The sequence below is a fragment of the Chiloscyllium plagiosum genome, unplaced genomic scaffold (assembly GCF_037043375.1).
Source record: "Chiloscyllium plagiosum isolate Xiang-an unplaced genomic scaffold, Cpla_swu_hap1 HiC_scaffold_14, whole genome shotgun sequence".
Taxonomy (NCBI): domain Eukaryota; kingdom Metazoa; phylum Chordata; class Chondrichthyes; order Orectolobiformes; family Hemiscylliidae; genus Chiloscyllium; species Chiloscyllium plagiosum.
The window spans coordinates 28,087,663-28,110,913 of record NW_028270152.1 but is presented as its reverse complement, the minus strand read 5'-3'; the positions used below and the strand labels follow the sequence as shown (position 1 = coordinate 28,110,913).

The window sequence follows — 23,251 nt, the reverse complement described above, 5'->3', positions numbered from 1 at the left end:
GTGTCCCTACACCACTTGGACTGCAGCAGTTTAAGAAGACAGTTCATCATGACCTTCTCCAGGGCAATTAGACATAGGCAATAAATGTTGGGGCCTAACATGCACGACCCACTTCTGGTGAAGAATTTTTGAAAAGCTATGAGCTAATTAATGAATCAATCATCTGAAATGTTGTTGTTGCCCACAGCCTTTTTAAATGTCGGCTGTGAAACCATTTGAGAGTTCTTTCAGTGCAGCTATGATGAGATGGCACAAGGGCAGGAGAGAAAGCCTGGCATTGAGACTATACCTGGATGTAGCAGCAGGTCCTGCTGGTGAAAAAGGCAGCATCTGTATGTTTGTTGAAATTAGTTTGTGTTGCTTTCAGCCTGCAATTGTTTTCAAAATAACCCAGGCATTCAGGGAGGAGCTAAGCTATGAGCTACTTCCTGTTTGACTTATTACCCAGTGCTGCTTGATGTCCTGGCCGATAGTGTGATTGGTGTGGAGTGCTGCTATACTTCTCTGTGTGAGCTCCAATTCATCAGATGGCCAGTAATTGGCCTTCTGACCTTTGACCTGGTGAGCTGAACATGACAGAGATGGTAGCAAGCACAACACTGTATATCCATTCTGCCTTCCCGAACATGCTGCAAAATGTAAAATTCATCCCCAGACCATACAAAAAAAGTGTTCAATGCAAGCAGGGTTGGACTGATAACTCATTGCAAATCCACTCAGGATGAGGCACTCTGCTGTACACTGTAGAATATACTTCAAGTGAATTTTAAGCCTCTCTGCTAAAGAGTGGCGTAATTGATTCCGAGACTAGTGTCCTGAATCTAAGTAAAGGAAACTGCAATTGTGTGAGGTGCGAGCTGGCTATGATAAAATGAGGAATGTTATTTCAAGGGATGATTGTGAATGAGCAATTGTAAACATTTAAAGAGTATGTGGAAGAATTGTAGCAATTGTTCATTCCTGTCTGACAGAAAAATGAAACAGGAAAAGTGGTCCAACCATGGTTGACAAGAGAAATTAGAGAGAGTACCAATTCCAGAAAGGGCATAGAAATTGGTCAGAAAAGTAGCAGAGCTGAGAGGCTGTTAAGATTTCACTAAAGAAAGACAGTGGATTGATTAAGAAGCAAAAAATAGACTACAAGAGTATGCTTGTGGGTACAAATTGGTTGCAAAGCCATAGGCATGTAAAGAGATGAGTGAAGATAAATATACATCCCTTACGGTTAGAAACAGGGCAAACAATCAATGGGAAATAAAGAGATAGCAGACCCAATAAATACTTACTGTGGTTGCACATAATGTCCCAAAAATGTTGAGGAACACAGTCTGCTGAGACAAGGACCCAAAGGAAATCAGAACCAGTAGGAAATTGATTTGGCTGAAATGGCCTATCTCTGCTGCTATTTTCTCTGTTTCTACATCTCTACAATGTAACTGATGCTTACTTACTGTCTGAAATGGACTTAACAAGCCAATTAGGTCAACCTAAATACTGGCCAGAAGGGCCCAACTGATGTGCGGTGGCACAGTGGTTAGCACTGCTGCCTCACAGCGCCAGAGACCCAGGTTCAATTCCCGACTCAGGCGACTGACTGTGTGGAGTTTGCACATTCTCCCTGTGTCTGCATGGGTTTCCTCCGGGTGCTCCCACAGTCCAAAGATGTGCGGGTCAGGTGAATTGGCCATGCTAAATTGCCCGTAGTGTTAGGTTAAAGGGGTATGGGTGGGTTGCGCTTCGGCGGGTCGGTGTGGACTTGTTGGGCCGAAGGGCCTGTTTCCACACTGTAAGTAATCTAATCTAATGATGTATACAGTTCATCTTCTCATCTGAGCCATGTCCTGTGCCTAGGTAGACTGACAGCAGCATGGATCTTGCAGCTGCTCCTGAGATTCAAGCTTATTTCTAGATTTACTTCTCAATTTCTTACATTTAATGAACTTTCAGAGGAAGTGGTGGATGTGGGTACAGTTACATTTAAAAGGCATTTAGATAAATACATAAATGGGAAGTGTTAGGAGGGAGATGGGCCAAACACAGACAGGTGGGACTAGTTTAGTTTGGGAACATAGTCAACCTGGACTGGTTGCACTGAAGGGTGAATTTCTGTGCTGTATGACTCTACCACTTGAGTTACGATCCTAGCTTATGGTAGTACTGGAAAAGTCAGAGTTCATAATGAAACCTGCCTTGATAGTTCATAAGTTTAATTTTTGTAGTTGATTAGTTTGTCACCTAAACATATTCAAATGAAGCTGTCACAATCAAGGAATGAATATGATTTATTTCATAAGAGAAAGCAAAACTACAAGGCAGTTTAGAACGATCTTAACAAAATCAATGTCAATTTGCTTTCCAGCAAGCTTCTTTCCGTAGCTTAAATCCCAGTGAGAAGCTCATTAGCATAATAGCCTGGAAATGTCTTTCCAGCTCTGACGGTGTAAATATCTTTTCATTTCTGACGGCTTGAAAACTTCCACGCAAACTCACGGCGTGAAGACTTCACAACCTAAATCATCTTTTATTCTGAACTGAAACCTGATCCTGAACTGAATTCAAACCACCTCGCTGCCTCTGATCTGTTTTCTCTATCTGTCATAAAAGTTCAACTTTGTAAACATTTCATCAAGTAAAATCGTAGTGTCCCACTAGACACCGAACTGAAGTCATGTGCTTTCTTGGAAATTATGGATTTGGTTCACTGTTCCAATCAAATTTCTGACCTCACAAGAGAAAACAAAGATTCAGAATTGAAATTGCAACCACACATCTATTTTATCTCTACTTCAAAATCTAAATTCCCGAAGATATAACATTATACATCTTTATCACAATCTAAATGACACTTGGTGAAACAATTTTACTCTCCAGCAGAGGGAAGAAAACCTATTTCATGATTCCCATTATCGTTCCATAACATTAGAGGGCAGTATAGTAAGCTTTAAATATAATTTAAGAATCCGAATTGTAATCCTACCAATCTATAACTCAAAGCGCACACTGTTCAAAGTTACTTCCTCTATCTCACCATTTGGAAAGACTGCAAGGACACGTTTTCATTGTGATCTCAATCACGTGCTTTACGAAGAATAAGGAGTGTGTTTTGGTCGGTTGTTTTGGAACTAAACACTTTAAATCGTGAAAAAGAAAATATCCTGTATCGTGATGGAGAAATTGGGCTTGCATATTGCTTGTTTGGTGATGGTTTACGTGACAGTTTTGCCTTCTGGTAAGTTCAGAAAAAAGGTTGGATATACATTCTTATATGTTTACTCTTAAGTGATTGTAGCATTTATGGAGAAGGAAATTAATACAAATGTTGGAATGTTAAATAAAATCAGAAAATATACAACAAAGTGAAAAATGTGTTAAAGCCTTGGGTTTTAAATCATTGTAAAAATTATGGTATTTCGTGTGCAAACTCCACTGAATCGATGTTAAGAGTTAATGCAGCAGTTAGCAATCTTTTGTACAAGTTCAGCACAAGCTTGTGAGAAACGGAATTGACCTTTTTTTCCATAATTTTCTTTAAAAAATGCTGTAACTGGGATTAAAATTGGATGTTATCAAATAACTTCACACAACTCCAGTTACTGGATTCATGTGTAAATTTTGTATTTGTTGTCAAGAATGTACAAATGTTTTGCAAAGAATGTTGTTTCACATTTTCTGTGGTAATTGTATTGTAAATTGAGTTTAATTTTTTTGGAAGCAATTTATATTGGCTCTTGATCAAAATCCGTTTTCCTTTTCAACTACTGACTCTTTTTGATGTGTTTGCAGTTTGTACAATATTCAGTTAGCTTTAACCCTATGTGGTTTATGTGAAGGCAAGACACCTAAGTGCATTATTGCATGAGTCAAACACAAAATGATTTTGTCAAGTTATCAGGTCTGTACATGTTACAATAAATTAATTTGCATTCTCTGTAAATGGTTAAAAATTAAGTTACAAGACTATTTGAACTTCCCTTGATAGCTCAAAATATGAATGTAATTGGTAATTTTTAAATAGCAAGTCTTACTTTGAATTAAATTTTAATGTATTGACTGTATTAATTAGAATATGACTTAATGAGATCAAACATTCATTAATGTTCCACTGCTGTTGAATTCAAATTTAAGTTTGAAATCTGGTATTTATGAATACCATTAAATTTAGTAGAACTTATGCACTATTGCTAAAAATTGGCCAGTGTGGCTCCATTTTTAGGGAACACGGACTCCCTAATCCACAGAAGAGCAGGCCGGAAGCAGACAGCTCTTCTGAATAGCAGTGTCCTATAATCCAAATTGGGTAAATACAATCAAATGCAATAGCCCAGATCTTCCGGTCTCCAGGCACATCGGGGACCCTGTGCAGCCTGACAGACTGCCCTGAAAATTGGAACTTCTGGTGGGCAATTACCCTAGAGGTCTTTGCTGAAAGGTAGTCTTTCCCTGAGGCAAATACTGCCATAGAGTAATAGAATCCCTACAGTGCAGAAAGAGGCCATTCAGCCTATCAAGACCACACTGACCCTCAGAAGAGCATCTCAATCAGACCCCTCACCTATCCCTGGAACCTGACATTTACCATGGTAAATCCACCTAAACTGCATATGGACAATTGAGCATGGCAAATCCACATATTCTGCACATTTTGTGGCTGACAGGATGAGGGAGGCCAGAGTCAGTAAACATGGGATTAAGGGTCAAGGATTTGAAGTGAGGTCTGGGTAGGGAGATGAGGAAAATCAGGGATGATGACCAGTGAGCCTAGAATTTGGAATTTGGGAACTGTAGAAGGTTAGAAACAGGGATTGACAACTAGTGTTGGATCTAGAGAAACATGCATGTTCCTTCAAGTTCCATTTTTTTTGTTCCTGAGTACTGTATTGTAGAATTCTCTCAGTGCACTGCTGGATGAGTTGGGGGGGCAGCAGGTTGGCTCAGTGGTTAGCACTGCTGCCTCACAGTGCCAGGGACCCAGATTTGATTCCAGCCTCAGGTGACTGTCTGTGTGGAGTTTGCACATTCTCCCCCTGTCTGCGTGGGTTTCCTCCGGGTGCTCCAGTTTCCTCCCACAGTCCAAAGATGTGCTGATTGGGTGAATTTGTTGTGCCAATTGGCCTCTTTCCACACTGTAAGGATTCTATGAAGTTTGATAATTCGATATGCTCCTTTCTTAAAATAAAACCATCAACTATCCTTGAAAATATCGATATTTAAATTTAGTCTATTGAGACAAGCCCCTCATTATAAACTCCTAGTTTACAATATCGCTTTTTTTCTTTCAAAAATATACTTTATTTATAAAAATATCATTATTTATATATAGTCACAAATGCAGATCGGTTTTGCACAGTAGCACATCAAGAAAACAAAAAAGATTGGAGTGTGACTCTATCCAGACAAACCAAGAGCATCTCTTATTTGAATGAGACCATATTTACATGTATTTGAGGCATGAGGATGGTCCGGTAATTGAATAGACCCCCATTTAACTTCAGCAAGAAGCCCGCAGTCAATGATCTTTCCCCTCTGCAATTTGGCAGCAGTTGCTTCGAGTTTAGTGCATCCCTCAGCACGTAGTCCTGGACCTTGGAGTGTGTCATTGGTTGGGGTCAACTCCTTGTTTTGGAGGACCATCATGTGTTGGGCAGACCGAAGAGCATCTTTCACCAAGTTAATGCTCTCCAGGTGCAGTTGATGTTTGTCTCCGTGTGCGTACTGGGGAACAGACCGTAGAGCACAGAGCCCCACGTCACAGTGCTGCTCAGGACGAATCTTGACAAAAGCCATTGCATTTCTCTCTAGACTTCCTTTGCAGAGGCACATTTCTAGAAGAAGCTGTCTGACAGTCTCAATGCCCCGTAGAAGCTTTGGGGGTACAGGCTAAATCAGATTATCCACAATTTCTGCTTTCATTTCAACTCCTAACTACTTTCCATCACACATCCTCTTTTTAATGATGATTGCCTATTTTCAATTCTCATAAACTATCTGCCTGTATCCTCATCTTGGTGCATCTGATCCTAAAACTGCATGATGGCTCACCATCAGAATCCATTACTCCATTGTCCTCTGTGCTTTAGAAATCACACCAGTCTGTCTGTGTCCAAAAGATTGCAACATTAAAATGGCACATGCCTCGAGCAGATGCGCAAGTATTTAAAATGTTCTCTGTTTGAATGTGGAGTCAGGAACACAGGAATGTTCGTCATTACCCCACATTTAAACTGCGTGAGCTGGTGCAGGATACCACAGCCCTGCCTTTCATTGCAGCCTTGACATTCCCAGTGCTCCATCTCCCCGCCCCCTCTCCATTCATAGCCACCACTCTTCCTGATCTCCACCACTCACTGCGCTCCCTATTCACTGTCCACATCAAATCCCATTTCTCTTTCCTTGCAATCTATAACCTTCTGTGACACTTTAAGAAACCTCCTGAAATGACCATTACTTTTACTCAGGAGAAAGTGAGGACTGCAGATGCTGGAGATCAGAGTTTAGAGTGTGGTGCTGGAAAAGCACAACAGGTCAGGCAGCATCTGAGGAGCAGGAGAATCGATGTTTCAGACATAAGCCCTTCATCAGGATTCTGGCTGATGAAGGGCTTATGCCTAAAATGGCTATTCTTTTGCTCCTCAGATGCTGCCTGACCTGCTGTACTTTTCCAGCACCAGACTCATTACTTTTACTCAGGCTCCCCTTTTGTCCAATCATTGGTAGCTACCTCTTTGATCAGGATTTTGGTCACCTCTCCTACCTATATTTCTTTCTTTGGCTCAATGTCCCTTTGCATTCTCACTCTCCTGCAGATATCAGCCAGTGAAAACAAGCTCAGGGTCGCACAGAGAGACCTTTCTTGAAGCTTGACATAACAGACAGTCAATTTTTGGCTAGGCAAAAAAGTGAGAACTGCAGATTCTGGAAATCAGAGTTGAGATCAGAGTGATGCTGGAAAAGCAAAGCAGGTCAGGCAGCATCCGAGCAGCAGGAAAAGCAACGTCTTGGGCAAAAGCCCTTCATCAGTCAATTTTTGGTAAAGTTCAGCCTCTAACTTCAGTGCACACATTGATAATGAGATCTGAGGGATATTGACTGACTGAAAGCGCTGCCTTTGTTATTTGCACATTAACTGCCTACATTTCCTATGTTGCTATTTCTATTTCTCCTGGTCAACATCTATACCTCATCGAGGAGAAAGTGAGGTCTGCAGATGCTGGAGATCAAAGTTGAAACTTTATTGCTGGAACAGCACAGCAGGTCAGGCAGCATCCAGGGAACAGGAGATTCGACGTTTCGGGCACAGGCCCTTCTTCAGGAATCTATACCTCATCCTACATTAAATAATCTTGATGCTGCCAGTTAGTTATACAGCACAGAAATAACTTGCTAAACTCATCTAGTCTCATTTGCCAGCATTGTCCTATGTCCCTCGAAACCCTTCCTATTCATGTACCCAGGAGAAAGTGAGGATTGCAGATGCTGAAGATCAGAGCTGAAAATGTGTTGCTGGAAAAGCACAGCAGGTCAGGCAGCATCCAAGGAGCAGGAGAATCGATGTTTCAGGCATGAGCTTGAAGAAGGGCTCATGCCCGAAACATCGATTCTCCTGCTCCTTGGATGCTGCCTGACCTGCTGAGCTTTTCCAGCAACACATTTTCAGCTATTCATGTACCCATCCAGGCGCCTTTTAAATGTTGTAATTACACCCACCTCCACCACTTCCTCGGCCAGCTTGTTCCCTACACACACCATCCTTTGCATGAAAAAGTTGTCTGTTAGGTTCCTTTTAAATCTTTCCCCTTCCACCTTAGACCTATGCCCTCTAGTTTGCACTCCCCTACCCTGGGAAAAAAGACCTTGACAATTCACCCCTTCCATGCCCCTCATGATTTTATAAACCTCTATAATATCGCCCCTTAGCCTCTGATGCTCCAGGGAAAAAAGTCCCATTTTACTCAGCCTCTTCCCTATAACTTAAACTCCCCAATCCTGACAACATCCTTGTAACCCTTTCTGCACCCTTTCAAGTTTAACAACGTCTTTCATATAGCAGGGAGACCGGAATTGTATATAGTATTCTAAAACTGGCCTCACCAATGTCCTGTACACCTGCAAGGTCACATGCCAACTTCTGTACTCTCAATGTACTGACCAATGAAGGTAAATGCCTTCTTCACTGCCCTCTCTACCTGCAACTCCACTTTTGGAGAATTTTGCACCTGCACCCCTAGGTACTCCTTGTTTAGCAACACTCCCCAGGGCCTACCATTAACTGGTTATCAAAATTCAGCTCCTCAAATTTATCCAAATTAAACTCCATCCACTCCTTGACCCATTAGCCCATCTGATCAAGGTCCCTTCTCTGAGCTATCCTTCTTCACTGTCTAGTATGCCACCAATCGTGGTGTCATCTGCAAACTTACTAACTATACCTCCTGCATTCATATTCAAATCATTTATATAAATGACAAAAAGTAGTGGACCCAGCACCGATCCTTGTGGTAGACCACTGGTCACAGGCCTCCCAGTTTGAAAAACAACCCTCTACCACCATCCTCTGTCTCCTACCTTCAAGCCAATTTTGTATTCAATTGACTAGCTCCACCTAGATTCCATGTAATTTAACCTTGCTGACCAGTCTATTTTCTTCAGTCTCACTTTCTCATTCCCCTGTAAGGGACCTGAGAATTTTCTTTGTGTCTTAAAGGAGATCGCTACATTTTTGTTTTTGCTGTTTATATCCTAACTCACTGCCCAGTTCATCCATGATGTGCCTGTACTTACTTATGCACATTAAGTCCCAGTCACACCAGCTTAAAATTCTCACTTGTATTCAACACTCTCCATTGCATTGCATTTCCCAATCTCTGTAACCTCAGCCTTGCATGCAAATCGCTGAAGTATCTGCATTTCTCCACTTCTGGCCTGTTGTGTCACTGCCTTCTTTTGTTATCACTGGTGACAGTGACCGCAGCTACCTAAACCCTAAGGTCTGGAATTGTCCACCTCTCTTCCTCTCCACCCCTCATTTCCCATTTAAAGAACATGGACTGCAGTGGTTCAAGAAGGCAGCTCACCATCACATTCCCAAGGAGAAAGTGAGGTCTGCAGATGCTGGAGATCAGAGATGGAAATGTGTTGCTGGAAAAGCGCAGCAGGTCAGGCAGCATCTAGGGAACAGGAGAATCGACGTTTCGGGCATTAGCCCTTCTTCAGGAATGAGGAAAGTTGGTCCAGCAGGCTAAGATAAAAGATAGGGAGGAGGGACTTCGGGGAGGGGCGTCGGAAATGTGATAGGTGGAAAGAGGTCAAGGTGAGGGTGATAGGTCAGACTGGGGTGGGGGCGGAGAGGTCGGGAAGAAGATTGCAGGTTAGGAAGGCGGTGCTGAATTTAGTGAAACCTTATAGAGTGAAACCTTCCTCGAACCTCGCCAAAATGGACAGTTGATTTCTAGGAGAAACTGAGGACTGCAGATGCTGGAGATCAGAGCTGAAAAATGTGTTGCTGGAAAAGCGCAGCAGGTCATTTCTAGTAAAGTTCAGCCTCTCATTTTAGTGCAGATTGTTGATGTGGTTTGAGGAATATGGACTGATTGGAAGTGTGTGTACAAATTAGCTGCCACATTTCCAACATTGCTAATTCTATTTCTCCTGGTCAACATCTATTCTTCACCTCACACTAAACCATCTTAATACTGCTAATTCTTCTGACTTACTCTGGTACACATAACACAGCGGTGACAGTATTTAACAAACACTAATGTGAATACTTTTGGGTTTCATGTCAGCTAAAATAGTGTTAAGTAAAGACAACAGTAGCAGCAAGCAATCATTTGCACTCATATACCAACTTCTATACTGTAAAATGTCTCAAAGCATTTAATTGGAGCACAATCACACAAACAAAAATGATAACAAACCAAAAATGGAGACATCAGGACACAAGCCAAGACTTAATCAAGGCTTAAAGACTCAGCCTGGATAGGATAAAGGTGGTCATCTGTGCTGCACTAATCTACGATTCTGCGAAAAGAATATATTTTTTATTCACTTGTGGGATGTTGGCATCGCTGGCTGGCCAGCATTTATTGCCCATCCTAGTTGCCCTTGGGAATGTGATGGAAATGTGTTGCTGGAAAAGCGCAGCAGGACAGGCAGCATCTAGGGAACAGGAGAATCGACGTTTCGGGCATTAGCCCTTCTTCAGGAATGAGGAAAGTTGGTCCAGCAGGCTAAGATAAAAGATGGGAGGGGCGTCGGAAATGTGATAGGTGGAAAGAGGTCAAGGTGAGGGTGATAGGTCAGACTGGGGTGGGGGCGGAGAAGTCGGGAAGAAGATTGCAGGTTAGGAAGGCGGTGCTGAATTTGATGGATTTGACTGAGACAGGCTGGGGGGAGGGGAAATGAGGAAACTGGTGAAATCCGAGTTCATCCCTTGTGGTTGGTGGATTCCTAGCCGGAAGATGAGGCGTTCTTCCTCCAACCGTCGTTTCGCTGTGGTCTGACGATGGAGGAGTCCAAAGACCTGCATATCCTTGGTGGAGTGGGAGGGGGAATTGAAATGTTGAGCTACAGGGTGGTTGGGTTGGTTGGTCCGGGTGTCCCAGAGGTGTTCTCTGAAACGCTCCGCAAGTAGGCGGCCTGTCTCCCCAATATAGAGGAGGCCACATCGGGTGCAAAGGATGCAATAGATGATATGTGTGGAGGTACAGGTGAATCTGTGGCGGATATGGAAGTTTCCTTTGGGGCCTTGGAGGGAGGTGAGGGGGGAGGTGTGGGCGCAAGTCTTGCACCTCCTGCGGTTGCAGGGGAAGGTGCCGGGAGTGTCGGTTGGGTTGGTGGGGGGTGTGGATCTGACGAGGGAGTCACGGAGGGTTCTGTCCCCACTGGTCCTCACCTACCACCCCACTAACCTCCATGTACAGCGCATCATCCGCCGCCATTTCCGCCACCTCCAAACGGACCCCACCACCAAGGATATATTTCCCTCCCCTCCCCTATCAGCATTCCGTAAAGACCACTCCCTCCGTGACTCCCTCGTCAGATCCACACCCCCCACCAACCCAACCGACACTCCCGGCACCTTCCCCTGCAACCGCAGGAGGTGCAAGACTTGCGCCCACACCTCCCCCCTCACCTCCCTCCAAGGCCCCAAAGGAAACTTCCATATCCGCCACAGATTCACCTGTACCTCCACACATATCATCTATTGCATCCTTTGCACCCGATGTGGCCTCCTCTATATTGGGGAGACAGGCCGCCTACTTGCGGAGCGTTTCAGAGAACACCTCTGGGACACCCGGACCAACCAACCCAACCACCCTGTAGCTCAACATTTCAATTCCCCCTCCCACTCCACCAAGGATATGCAGGTCTTTGGACTCCTCCATCGTCAGACCACAGCGAAACGACGGTTGGAGGAAGAACGCCTCATCTTCCGGCTAGGAATCCACCAACCACAAGGGATGAACTCGGATTTCACCAGTTTCCTCATTTCCCCTCCCCCCAGCCTGTCTCAGTCAAATCCATCAAATTCAGCACCGCCTTCCTAACCTGCAATCTTCTTCCCGACTTCTCCGCCCCCACCCCAGTCTGACCTATCACCCTCACCTTGACCTCTTTCCACCTATCACATTTCCGACGCCCCTCCCATCTTTTATCTTAGCCTGCTGGACCAACTTTCCTCATTCCTGAAGAAGGGCTAATGCCCGAAACGTCGATTCTCCTGTTCCCTAGATGCTGCCTGTCCTGCTGCGCTTTTCCAGCAACACATTTCCATCACATTCCCAAGGGCAACTAGGATGGGCAATAAATGCTGGCCAGCCAGCGATGCCAACATCCCACAAGTGAATAAAAAATATATTCTTTTCGCAGAATCGTAGATTAGTGGTTCGAGGAAGGTTTCACTCTATAAGCCCCAAGCTTGCTTTCACAGCCTGTTATCTGCAGCTTGCCTCATTAGCTATGCACTAGGCCTGTAAAGGTTTGCATGATCTTCCACTCAGCATTCGGTGAAGTACCCAGCACTGCCGAGACCCCCAGGGTTCCTCACGGTGGCATCATTTCTCAATCCCAGTCGTGCACCAGATCAGGTGTTTGCAGCCAGGAGTTGCCCTTCACGGTGCCTGTAGTGGGAGTGGAATGAAAAAAAAAACACATCACACATAAGTGGCATGGCTGATACCTCATTGGAAATATAAGGGCACATTCCTAAACCTATTGCTAATTAAGAAGTAAGCTACACAAGTTTTGGTATCATCCCACCTTAGAGGAGGAGCGAGGAAAATAAGCTGAATCAAAAGCTATATTTGTTTCTGGAAGCAGGTGGGGGCTGCTGGCCTTTTGAACATGCGTTCAATGAGTGATCACTGCACCTCACTCCTAAATATTGGAACCAGGTACCAATTAAGTCCTGTCTCACTTGTTGTACCTGATGCTGCACCTCTCCGTGACACAAACAGTGATATTCCTCCTGCACAATATCAGCTTCCTCTTCAGAAGAATCATAGAATCCTTACTGTCCAACAAGTCCACACCGATCCTCCAAAGAGTAACCTACCCAGACTCATCCCCCTACCACTCTACATTTACCCTTGACTAAGGTACCTAACCTACATATCCCTGGACACTATGGGACAATTTAGCATGGCCAATTCACCCAACCTGCATATCTTTGGATTGTGGGCAGAAACCAAGCCATCCAGAGGAAACCCACGCAGACATGGGGAGAATGTGCAAACTCCACACAGACAGTTAACCGAGGCTGGAATCGAACCTGGGTACCTGGTGCTGTGAGGCAGCAATGCTAACCACTGAGCCACTGTGTCAACCTGCTGCCCTCTTTCTCAGCTCTTCAAAGTCCATCATGTCCTCTCTTTGCCAGTTGTGCAGAGTGCGGTATGCTAGGATAATGTGGCAGTATCCCAGCATCCTTGAGTAATACAGCATGGAGCAGACCCTTCGGTCCAAGCAGTCCATGCAGAACATAATCCCAAACTAAACTAGTCTCTTCTGCCTGCTCCTGGCCCATAACCGCCCAAGTCTTTCTTATTCATGTACTTATTCAAATATCTTTTCAATGTTTTAATTGTACCCACCACTTCCTCAGAATGTTCATTCCGCATGCAAACTACCCTCTGTGTAAAACATTTGCCTCTCATGTCTCTTTTAAATCTCTGTCCTCTCACCTTTAAAAAAAAAAGGCTCCCTTGTCTTGAAATCCCCCTAGGGAAAAGACAACTACCATTAACTCTATCTATACACTTCATTATTTTATAAACTTCTATAAGGTCACTTCTTAACCACCAAACTCCAGTGAAAACGTTCCAGCCTATCCTTAAAACTCAAACCATCCATACCCGGCAACATCCTGGTTAATCTCTTCTGAACCTCTCCAGCTTAATAGTTTCCTTCCTATAACATGGAGACCAGAACTGGACAGTATTCCAGAAGAGGCCTTACCAATGTCCTTTACAACCTCAACATGACTTCCCAGCTCTGATATTGAAAGGACTGAGCAATGAAGGCAAGTGTGCCACATGCCTCTTTAACCACTCTTTAACACAAGGCAGACTTTAAAGCATTATGTACCTGCACCACTAGGTCCCTCTGTTCTACAACACGACCCAAGGCCCGACTGCTAATTGTATAAGCCTTACCCTTGTTTGTTGTACCAAAATGTAATATCTCACATTTATCCAGATTGTACTGAATTTGCCATTTTTCAGCCCATTGACCCATTTGATCAAGATTGATTTGTAATCTTCGAGTCATAGAGTTAAATAGCATGTTTAGCTCTATGCCTTCGCTCTCTACTATGCCATCAATTTTGGTATCATTTGCAAACCATTACTAACCATGCATTCGATATTGTCATCCAAATCATTTATATAAATGACAAACAAAAGATGACCCAGAACTGATCCTTGTGGAACACTGCTGGCCACAGGTCTCCAGTCCAAAATCAATCCACTCTCTGTTTCCTGCAATTAAGCCAATTACGTATCCAATTGGCAAACTCACCCTGAATCCCATGTGACTGCACTTTGCTAATTAGTCTACCAGGTGGAACCTTGTTAAAGGCTTTACTAAAATCCAAGTAATCAACATCTACTGCTCTGCCATCATCAATCATTTTGGTAACTTCCTCAAAAAACTCAATCAAGTTTGAGAGATACAATTTTCCTCACACAAAACCATGTTGATGATCCCTAATCAATTTTTGCCTCTCTAAATGTCCATAAATTCTATCTTTTATAATGACCTTCAACAATTTACTGACAAACAAAGTCAGAGTCACAGGTTTTGTAGTTTCCCAGTTTCTCCTTCCAATCTTTCTTAAACAAAGGTACAACATTAGCAGCTCTCTGGTCATCAGTTACCTTAAACGTAGTTATAGATGATGCAAATATTTCTGTAAGGGGTCTCGTAATTACCTCCCTTACTTCCCACAGCATTCTGCGATACATTAGATCAGGCTCTGGAGATTTGTCCACCTTTATATTCTGTATGACCTCCTGAACTTCCTTTCCTATAATGTGAACAATTTTTAAAATATCAAAGTTTATTTCTCTGCATTCTCTAGACTCCACTTCTTTCTTTCTCCACTGTAAAAATTTTCATGAAATATTCATTTAGTATCTCTCCCATCTCCTGGGGTTCAAACAACACGAAGATGACCCCCATGGTCTTTATGAGGCCTAACCCTCTCTCTAGTTACCCTCTTGCTGTTAATGTACTTGTAAAATCTCTGGATTATCCTTAACTTTACCTGCTAATGCTATCTCATATCCCCTCTTTACCTTCCTGATTTCTTTCTGAAGAATGCCTCTACACTCTTTATATTGATTAAGAGATTAAGTTGAACCAAGTTGTCTCCATCTAAATTAACATTCTCTCTTATTCCTGATTAGAACCTCAATATCTTTATTCACCCATTGTTCCTTAATCTTACTACTCTTACCTTTCATTCTAACAGGAACATAATGCCTTTGAAAAGATTTTAAGGGGATTTGACAGGGTAGATGTTAAGAAGATATTTTCACTTACAGGACAATCTTGGATGAGGGGACATGGTTACAGAATGAAGGGACACTCATTAAAATGAAATGAAGGACTTTCATCTCCCACAAGCTCATGAGTGTCAGGAGTTCTCTACCTCAGAGACTTGTGGAGGCTAGATCACTGAAAATATTAATGAGGAAGTAGACAGATCTCTGAAATAATGAGGAATTTAGGACTCTGAAAGGTTGCCCTTGAAGACCCTGAATCACTCAGAAATCGAACCTGAGTGTTTTGACAGAAACAAAGATCTCAGCGCCCACACTGTGTCTGGTCACAGCCATTTTCTATTTCCATTGTGCATTTATGATTCAAATGAGGATATCAGGTCACACAGGTTGTGGTTGACACAGTGAGTCACAGGCTCAGCCTGGTAATCAAGTGGAGGCTTCTATGTACCATTCTTCATAATATTTCCTGTCGAGACCATCTATACTGAACGTCACATGTTTCCACAGGCATCTTTGAATTACGACTTCATTTCCCAATAATACTCACCTTATCCCAGTCCTACAGCTAACCATCATGCTATACTGTCTGCCCCACTCAAATCCGGGATGATTGTGACCATCAATGTGCAGTCCCCATCCTCTCCCAACAACTCCGCACTAACCCATGTCCTCCTGTTATACTACTGATGTAGAGTCACTGGACTTGAAACTTTAACTCTGCTTTCTACCTACAGATGATGCCAGAGCAGCTGAGTTTCTCCTGCAATTTCTGTTCTTCTTTCAGATCCCCTGCATCTGCAGTTCTTTGTGTTATCCTCCTATTTACAAATATCTTGCCCACCTTTTTCACAATGATTGTCCTCTCTGCATCACAGCAGGCTGCTACAATTCTAAAGCAGTTTTCCCTATCTTTCCCACCACAGCAATGGCCCCTGATAACCCCATCTAGGACTGACCATGGCCCATGCTTCTATCTGACTTGGAACAACAGCCCTGATGAGTTGGCGATCTGCCCCTGACCAGTCTCTCTACAGTACCTGACTGATATACCACTAATCCCAGGACTGAACGTATCCCACTTCCTGGACTGTCTATGTCCAAGCCCCTGGACTGATATCCATGCTGCATTTTTAAAACTGTGCATGACCCCTTTCCTGAAAGTTTTTACTTTTTATTTTGACGAAGGAGTACTCTCCTTAGACTGAGACATGACCATTTAGTTGAAGCATATGCAGTGTGTTTTCTGCATAAGCTGCTGGTGAAACGGTTCAATTATTTTATCGGATTAGCTCTAGACTATATAGCAGCATGTCCACCCCTTTGACTGATCATTGAAATCTATGTAAGCAAGCAGGTTTCTAAACTCACAGTAACTCAAAACAGTTAGGTTGCTTTCTCCCCACAGATGCTGCCAGATCTTCTGAGTTTCTCCAGCAATTTCAGTTGTTGCTTTAGATCTCAAGCATCTGCAGTTCTTTGTTTTGATTTCAGGTTTGAGACATCTTTGGCAGCAAGGTTACCAGAACAAGTCTAAAAAATTGAGCTTGTAACCATGCCTCCCTGTCATTGTTCACATAATACAAAATATTAATTAAATGCAAATGTATGCATTGTTCCTTATGTGACGAATGCTAATAATATGTCCTTGGAAACCTGGCTTCTAAAGTGATCAGAGCTGTAAACTGTTTTAAATTTGGTTTTGATTTCTATATTGTAGGTGTTAAGGAGGCAAGAATACAGTCATAGTTTCATGTTTTGAGTCCTGTGTCTGATGACGGGCTGTCTGAAGTTTGTTTTTCATGCTTCTAAATAAGGTCTTGTGGTGAATGGTTCAGTACCTCAGTAAGAACACTGCTATTGCCTAACAACAAAATGTCAAAGTTTATAGGGAGGTTGAGTTTGCTTTGGAAGAAAGTGTGATGCCTGTTTCTTTCAAGGAGAACCAAGTTATTCAAACAGAAATGATGTGGAGGTGCCGGTGTTAGACTGGGGTGGACAAGGTCGGAAGTCACACGATACTAGGTTACAGTCCAACAGGTTTATTTGAAATCACAAGCTTTCTGAGCGCTGCCCTTCTTCAGGTGAAGTGAAGGGAAGCAGACTGGCACAGAATTTATAGGCACAAAGATCTAAGGATCGTACAAATGGCCGATGACCATATTCGGAGAGAAAGGCAGCAGGCCAGTTTAGCAGCTCCAAGGCAGTCAGAATAGAACAAAATAAGTCCTGAGTGGCCTCATGTCAGTAAGAGAAAAACTCCAGGAACAGAAGGTTGTGGAAGAGGAATATAAAGAATACATGTTAAGAGACATGTGGGTGGAGTTAGAGCACATTTCAGGATAGATAAATTAACTGAAGAATTACCATTAAGAGACTACAGAAAATTGGTGAAAAGAAACCAGTTACAGACTTGCCAACTGACAAAGGAACTTTAAAGTGGAGGTGCAGCAATTCATCACTGAGGTTTGAGTATCTGTAAGGTTGCTATTGACAGATGAATCTTTATTTCTGATACTTGTAATAATACTATTTCAGCTAGTTCCTATAGCATAATTTTTGTTTTGTCCATTCTTGTACAATAAAAGTTTATGCTTTTGGATTAAATGTGCATAGAAAGCCTCTGTGAATATGTTCAGCAATAAATCACCTCGTTGAACAAATTGCAAAATAAATATTATGGTCTGTTAAGCTTGGTTGCACTCTGGGTTCTGACTTGTCCAATATTACCATCTGCTGGGGTCATAATACAATGATTAACTACCAACTCCAAATGTAAGTCTGCCATGGGGAGCTGAGGTGATGGGAAGGGACAAAGTCAAACAAAATGTCTGACCTCTCCAACTTACAAACAAAAATTACCAACAGAAATAAAGAGTATCACATCAAACATGGATTAATATGGCATCCAGTGATGGCCATGAAAATACAGTTGATTTTCGGGGAAAAATCCATTTGGTTGAATAATGCCCTTTCGGGAAAGAAATCTGCTACCAATACCTGATCCAGAGCCCAGAAATATGGTTAACTCTTCATCTGAAATTGTCTAGTAATTGCGGCACAAGCTACAAGAAGAAATCAAACAGGACAAACCACCTAGCATTGACCTAGGCACCAGAAACAGCATTGGTACAAACAGCCTTTCAACTCTGCAAAGCTCTAACCTTTAGGGTTAGTGCTAAAATCACACAGCAAATTCTGAAAGAGCTGACCTACAGCCTCGTCATGCAACAGCCTGACATAATCATATTTTAGAGACAATGCCCCAGACAACACCATCACCATCCCTCGATATGTCCTATCTCACCAGCAGGGCAGATCCAGCAGAGGTGGTGACACTGTGGTATATAGTCCGGAGGAAGTTGTTCTGGAAGTCCTCAACATTGGCTCTGGATAACATGAAGTCTCATGGCATCAGGTCAAAAAAAGGGAAAGGAAGTATCCAGCTGATTACCACATACCATCTTCCCTCAGCTGATGAATCAGTACTTCTTCGTGTTGAACAACACTTGGAGAAAGTAAAAACCAGAAGAAATGTGGATGCTGTAAATCAGAAACAAAAGTGGAAATTGCTGGAAAAGCTCAGCAGGTCCATCAGCATCTGTGGAGAGAAATCAGAGTTAACATTTCAGGTGGAGTGACCCTTCCTCAGAACTGAGGTCTTCTTGGAGGAAGTATTAAGGTTAGCAAGGAAGTATTAAGGTTAGTGGGGATACCCTGAGTGGGGAATTTCATTGTCTACAATCAGTGTGGCTTGGCAGCGTAACAAAAATCAAATGTGGCAAGATGTATATCAAAGAGTTGAAATAAGATAGAAAAATAAAAATGTGGGAAATTTAAATCAAAGAATAACAGAAAAGGACAGAGCAAAATAAATTTAGCAGTACATTGTCAATCAAGACTAAGTATTACAACGACAACTGAAGGACAAAACTAAAGTCCCTGAATCTGTGTAGCATTCATAACAAAGTCAACAAAATAAGACTTTTACTGAGATATTTGTATCATCAATAGTCACAGGTGAGGTGTCTGAAGACTGGAGGTTGCCTAACGTGGTGCCACTGTTTAAGAAGGGTGGTAAGGACAAGCCAGGGAACTATAGACCAGTGAGCCTGAAGTCGGTGGTGGGCACATTGTTGGAGGGAATCCTGAGGGACAGGATGTACATGTATTTGGAAAGGCAAGGCCTGATTAGGGATAGTCAACATAGTTTTGTGCATGGGAAATCATGTCTCACAAACATGATTGAGTTTTTTGAGAAAGTAACAAAGAGGATTGATGAGGGCAGAGCGGTAGATATGATCTACATGGACTTCAGTAAGGCGTTCGACAAGGTTCCCCATGGGAGACTGATTAGCAAGGTTACATCTCACGGAATACAAGGAGAACTAGCCATTTGGATACAGAACTGGCTCAAAGGTAGAAGACAGAGGGTGGTGGTGGACTGTTGTTTTTCAGACTGGAGGCCTGTGACCAGTGGAGTGCCACAAGGATCGGTGCTGGGTCCTCTACTTTTTGTCATTTACATAAATGATTTGGATGTGAGCATAAGAGGTACAATTAGTAAGTTTGCAGATGACACCAAAATTGGAGGTGTAGTGGACAGCGAAGAGGGTTACCTCAGATTACAACAGGGTCTTGACCAGATGGGCTAATGGGCTGAGAAGTGGCAGATGGAGTTTAATTCAGATAAATGCGAGGTGCTGCATTTTGGGAAAGCAAATTTTAGCAGGACTTATACACTTAATGGTAAGGTCCTAGGGAGTGTTGCTGAACAAAGAGACCTTGGAGTGCAGGTTCATAGCTCCTTGAAAGTGGAGTCACAGGTAGATGGGATAGTGAAGAAGGCGTTTGGTATGCTTTCCTTTATTGGTCAGAGTATTGAGTACAGGAGTTGGGAGGTCATGTTGCAGCTGTACGGGACACTGGTTAGGCCACGGTTGGAATATTGCATGCAATTCTGGTCTCCTTCCTATCGGAAAGATGTTGTGAAACTTGAAAGGGTTCAGAAAAGATTTACAAGGATGTTGCCAGGGTTGGAGGATTTGAGCCATATGGAGAGGCTGAACATGCTGGGGCTGTTTTCCCTGGAGGATCGGAGGCTGAGGGGGTGACCTTCTAGAAGTTTACAAAATTATGAGGGGCATGGATAGTGTAAATAGACAAAGTCTTTTTCCTGGGGTAGGGGAGTCCAGAACTAGAGGGCATAGGTTTAGGGTGAGAGGGGAAAGATATAAAAGAGACCTAAGGGGCAACGTTTTCACGCAGAGGGTGGTACGTGTATGGAATGAGCTGCCAGAGGATGTGGTGGAGGTTGGTACAACTGCAACATTTAAGAGGCATTTGAATGGGTATATGAATAGGAAGGGTTTGGAGGGATATGGGCTGGATGCTGGCAAGTGGGACCACATTGAGTTGGGATATCTGGTCGGCATGGACGGGTTGGACCGAAGGGTCTGTTTCCATGCTGTACATCTCTGACTCTATAAGAGCACATTTCAGGAAGTAAAAACCCATGCATCTGCGTGGGTTTCCTCCGGGTGCTCCGGTTTCCTCCCACAATCCAAAAATGTGCAGGTCAGGTGAATTGGCCAGGCTAAATTGCCCATAGTGTTAGGTGCATTAGTCAGAGGGAAATGGGTCTGGGTCGGAGGGTTGGTGTGGACTTGTTGGGCTGAAGTGCCTGTTTCCACACTGTAGTGAATATATATAAAACTGATCAAGTTGGTTGGCTTCTAGAGGACAGAGCTGCTGGATTGTGTCTGCAACAGGCGGTGAGGAAATCAATGAAAAGGAAAATGTATTAGACTACATCCTCACCAGCTGCCTGCCCTGTCCACGACAGTATTGGAAAATGTGACCACTGCACAGTCCGCATAGGGCCAAAATCCTACCTTCACATTGGCTACCACTGTCCATAATGGAACGATTTTGAAGAGATCTAGAACCTCAAGACTAGGCATCATGAGGTGCTGCAGGCCATCTGCAACAGTAGCAGATTACGTTCCAACACAATCTGCAACCTCATTGCCCAACATACCCTCCACTCTACATTACATCAAGCCAGGGGATCAACCTCAGTTCAAGGGTGAGTGCAGGCATATGGGCTGTTAGCCTTTATTTCAAAGGAAATGTGGTATAAAAAATAGGATTGTAAAACGATATCTCGTTCTTGTATTCTGACTCATCATTGTTTGAGATCGTTGTAAACTGGATCTCAAACAATGACAAAACAGATTACCAGAAAGAAATAGAGTGCTCGGTGGCGTGTGTAAGATAACAATCTCTCCCTCAACGTCAGCAAAATGAAGGAGCTGGGGTCACAGGAAGCAAGGTGGCGGTCACGCCCCTGCCTCATCAGTGATGCTGAGGTGGAGATGGTCTAGGTCGTCAGGTTCCTAGGAGTGATGATCATCAACAATCTGTCCTGCTCCACACACATTGTTGCTATGGTCAAGAAAGCACAACAACACCTCTACTTCCTCAGGATACTATGGAAATTTGGTATGTTCATAAAGATTCTTACCAATTTTTACAGAGGTAGCATAGAAAGCATTCTATCCAGATGCATTACAGCCTGGCATGTCAACTGCTCTGCCTGGGACCGTAAGAAGAGAATTGTGAACTCAGCCCAGTCCATTACGCGAGCCAAATTTCCATCCATTGACTCCATCTATACTCGTTGCCTCAAGAAGGTAGCCAACATCATCAAAGGCCCCTCCCACTCTGATTTTAATCTCTTACCAATTTCTTCTGTCAGACAGAAGATACAAAAGCTTAAACACAAGTACTGACAGATTCAAGAACTGCTTCTTCCTTACTGTTATCAGACTTCTGAATGGACCTCTCAAGTTTTAAATTTATATATTGATCTCCCTCTTTGTGCACCTTCTCTGCAGCTAAGACAGTGTATTCCTCGCTGTGTTCTATCACCCTAATGCATTTTGTATGGGATGAACTGCCTTTACTGCTCGCAAAACAGAACTTTTCACTGTACCGAAGTACAAAGTCATGGAGCTATATAGCATGAAAACGGACCCTTCAATCCAGCTCATCCATGCTGACCAGATATCCTAAATTAATCTACTCCCATATGCCAACATTTGGTCCTTATCCCCCTAAATCATGTACCCATCCAGATGCTTTTTAAGTGTTGTAATTGTCCCAGCCTCCAGCTCATTCCATACATGCAACAACCCCTGCATGAAAACTTTGCTGCTTAGGTCCCCTTTAAATCTTTCCCCTCTCACCCTAAACCTATGCCCTCTAGTTTTGAACTTCCCCCTCCCAAGATCTTGGCTATTCACCTTATCCATGCCCCTCATGATTTTATAAACCTCTATAAGGCCACCACTCAGACACTCCAGGGAAAACTACCCCAGCCAATTTGGCCTCTCCCTGTAGCTCAAACTCTCCAACCCTGGCAACATCCTTGTAAATCTTTTCTGAACCCTTTCAAGTTTCACAACATTCTAAAGCAGGGTTCCAGAATTGAATGCAGTATTCCGATAGTGGTCTAACCAATGTCCTGTACAGCTGCAACATCTCCCAACTCCTACACTCAATACTCTGGCCAATAAAGGAAAGCATACCAAATGCCTTCTTCACTGTCCTAACTACCTGCAACTCTACTTTCAAGGAACTATGAACCTGCACTCCAAGGTCTCTTTGTTCAGCAACACTCCCCAAAATCTTATCATGAAGTGTAGAAGTCCTGCCCTGATTTGTCTTTCTGAAATGCAGCACCTCATATTTGTCTAAATTAAACTATCGATACTCCAAAGCCCATTGGTCCATCTGATTGAGGCCCCATTGTATTCTGAGGTTAGCATCTTTGCTGTCCACTACATCTTCAATTTTGGTGTCATTTGCAAAATTACTAACCATACCTCCTACGTTCACATCCAAATCATTTTCATCAATGATAAATAGCAGTGGATCCATCACCAATCCTTGTGGCGCATTACTGGTCAAAGGTCTCTAATCTGAAAAGCAACCCTCCACCACCACCCTCGGTGTTCCACCTCGAGCCAGTTCTGTATCCAAATCGCTAGTTCTCCCTGTATTACATGTGATCTAACTTTACTAACTAATCTAGCATGAGGAATCTTGTCAAATGCCTTACCAAAGTCTATATAGATCATGCCCACCACTTTGCCCTCAATCAATCCTCTTTGTTACTTCTTCGAAAAACTCAGTCAAGTTAGTGAGACACAATTTCCCACGCACAAAGCCATGTTGACTATCCC

At 43.1% G+C, this 23,251-nt stretch overlaps 1 protein-coding gene across 1 annotated transcript in view; it reads left to right on the top strand.

Moving 5' to 3' along the window:
- Positions 1 to 3,008: 3,008 nt before the first annotated feature.
- LOC122558946 (uncharacterized) overlaps positions 3,009 to 23,251 on the top strand; it is a 53,840-nt gene continuing 33,597 nt past the window's right edge. The window contains exon 1 of the mRNA XM_043707919.2: positions 3,009 to 3,229. Within this exon, the coding sequence (XP_043563854.1) occupies positions 3,166 to 3,229 (64 nt within the window). The 5' untranslated portion in view covers positions 3,009 to 3,165. The remainder of the gene's footprint in view (positions 3,230 to 23,251) is intronic.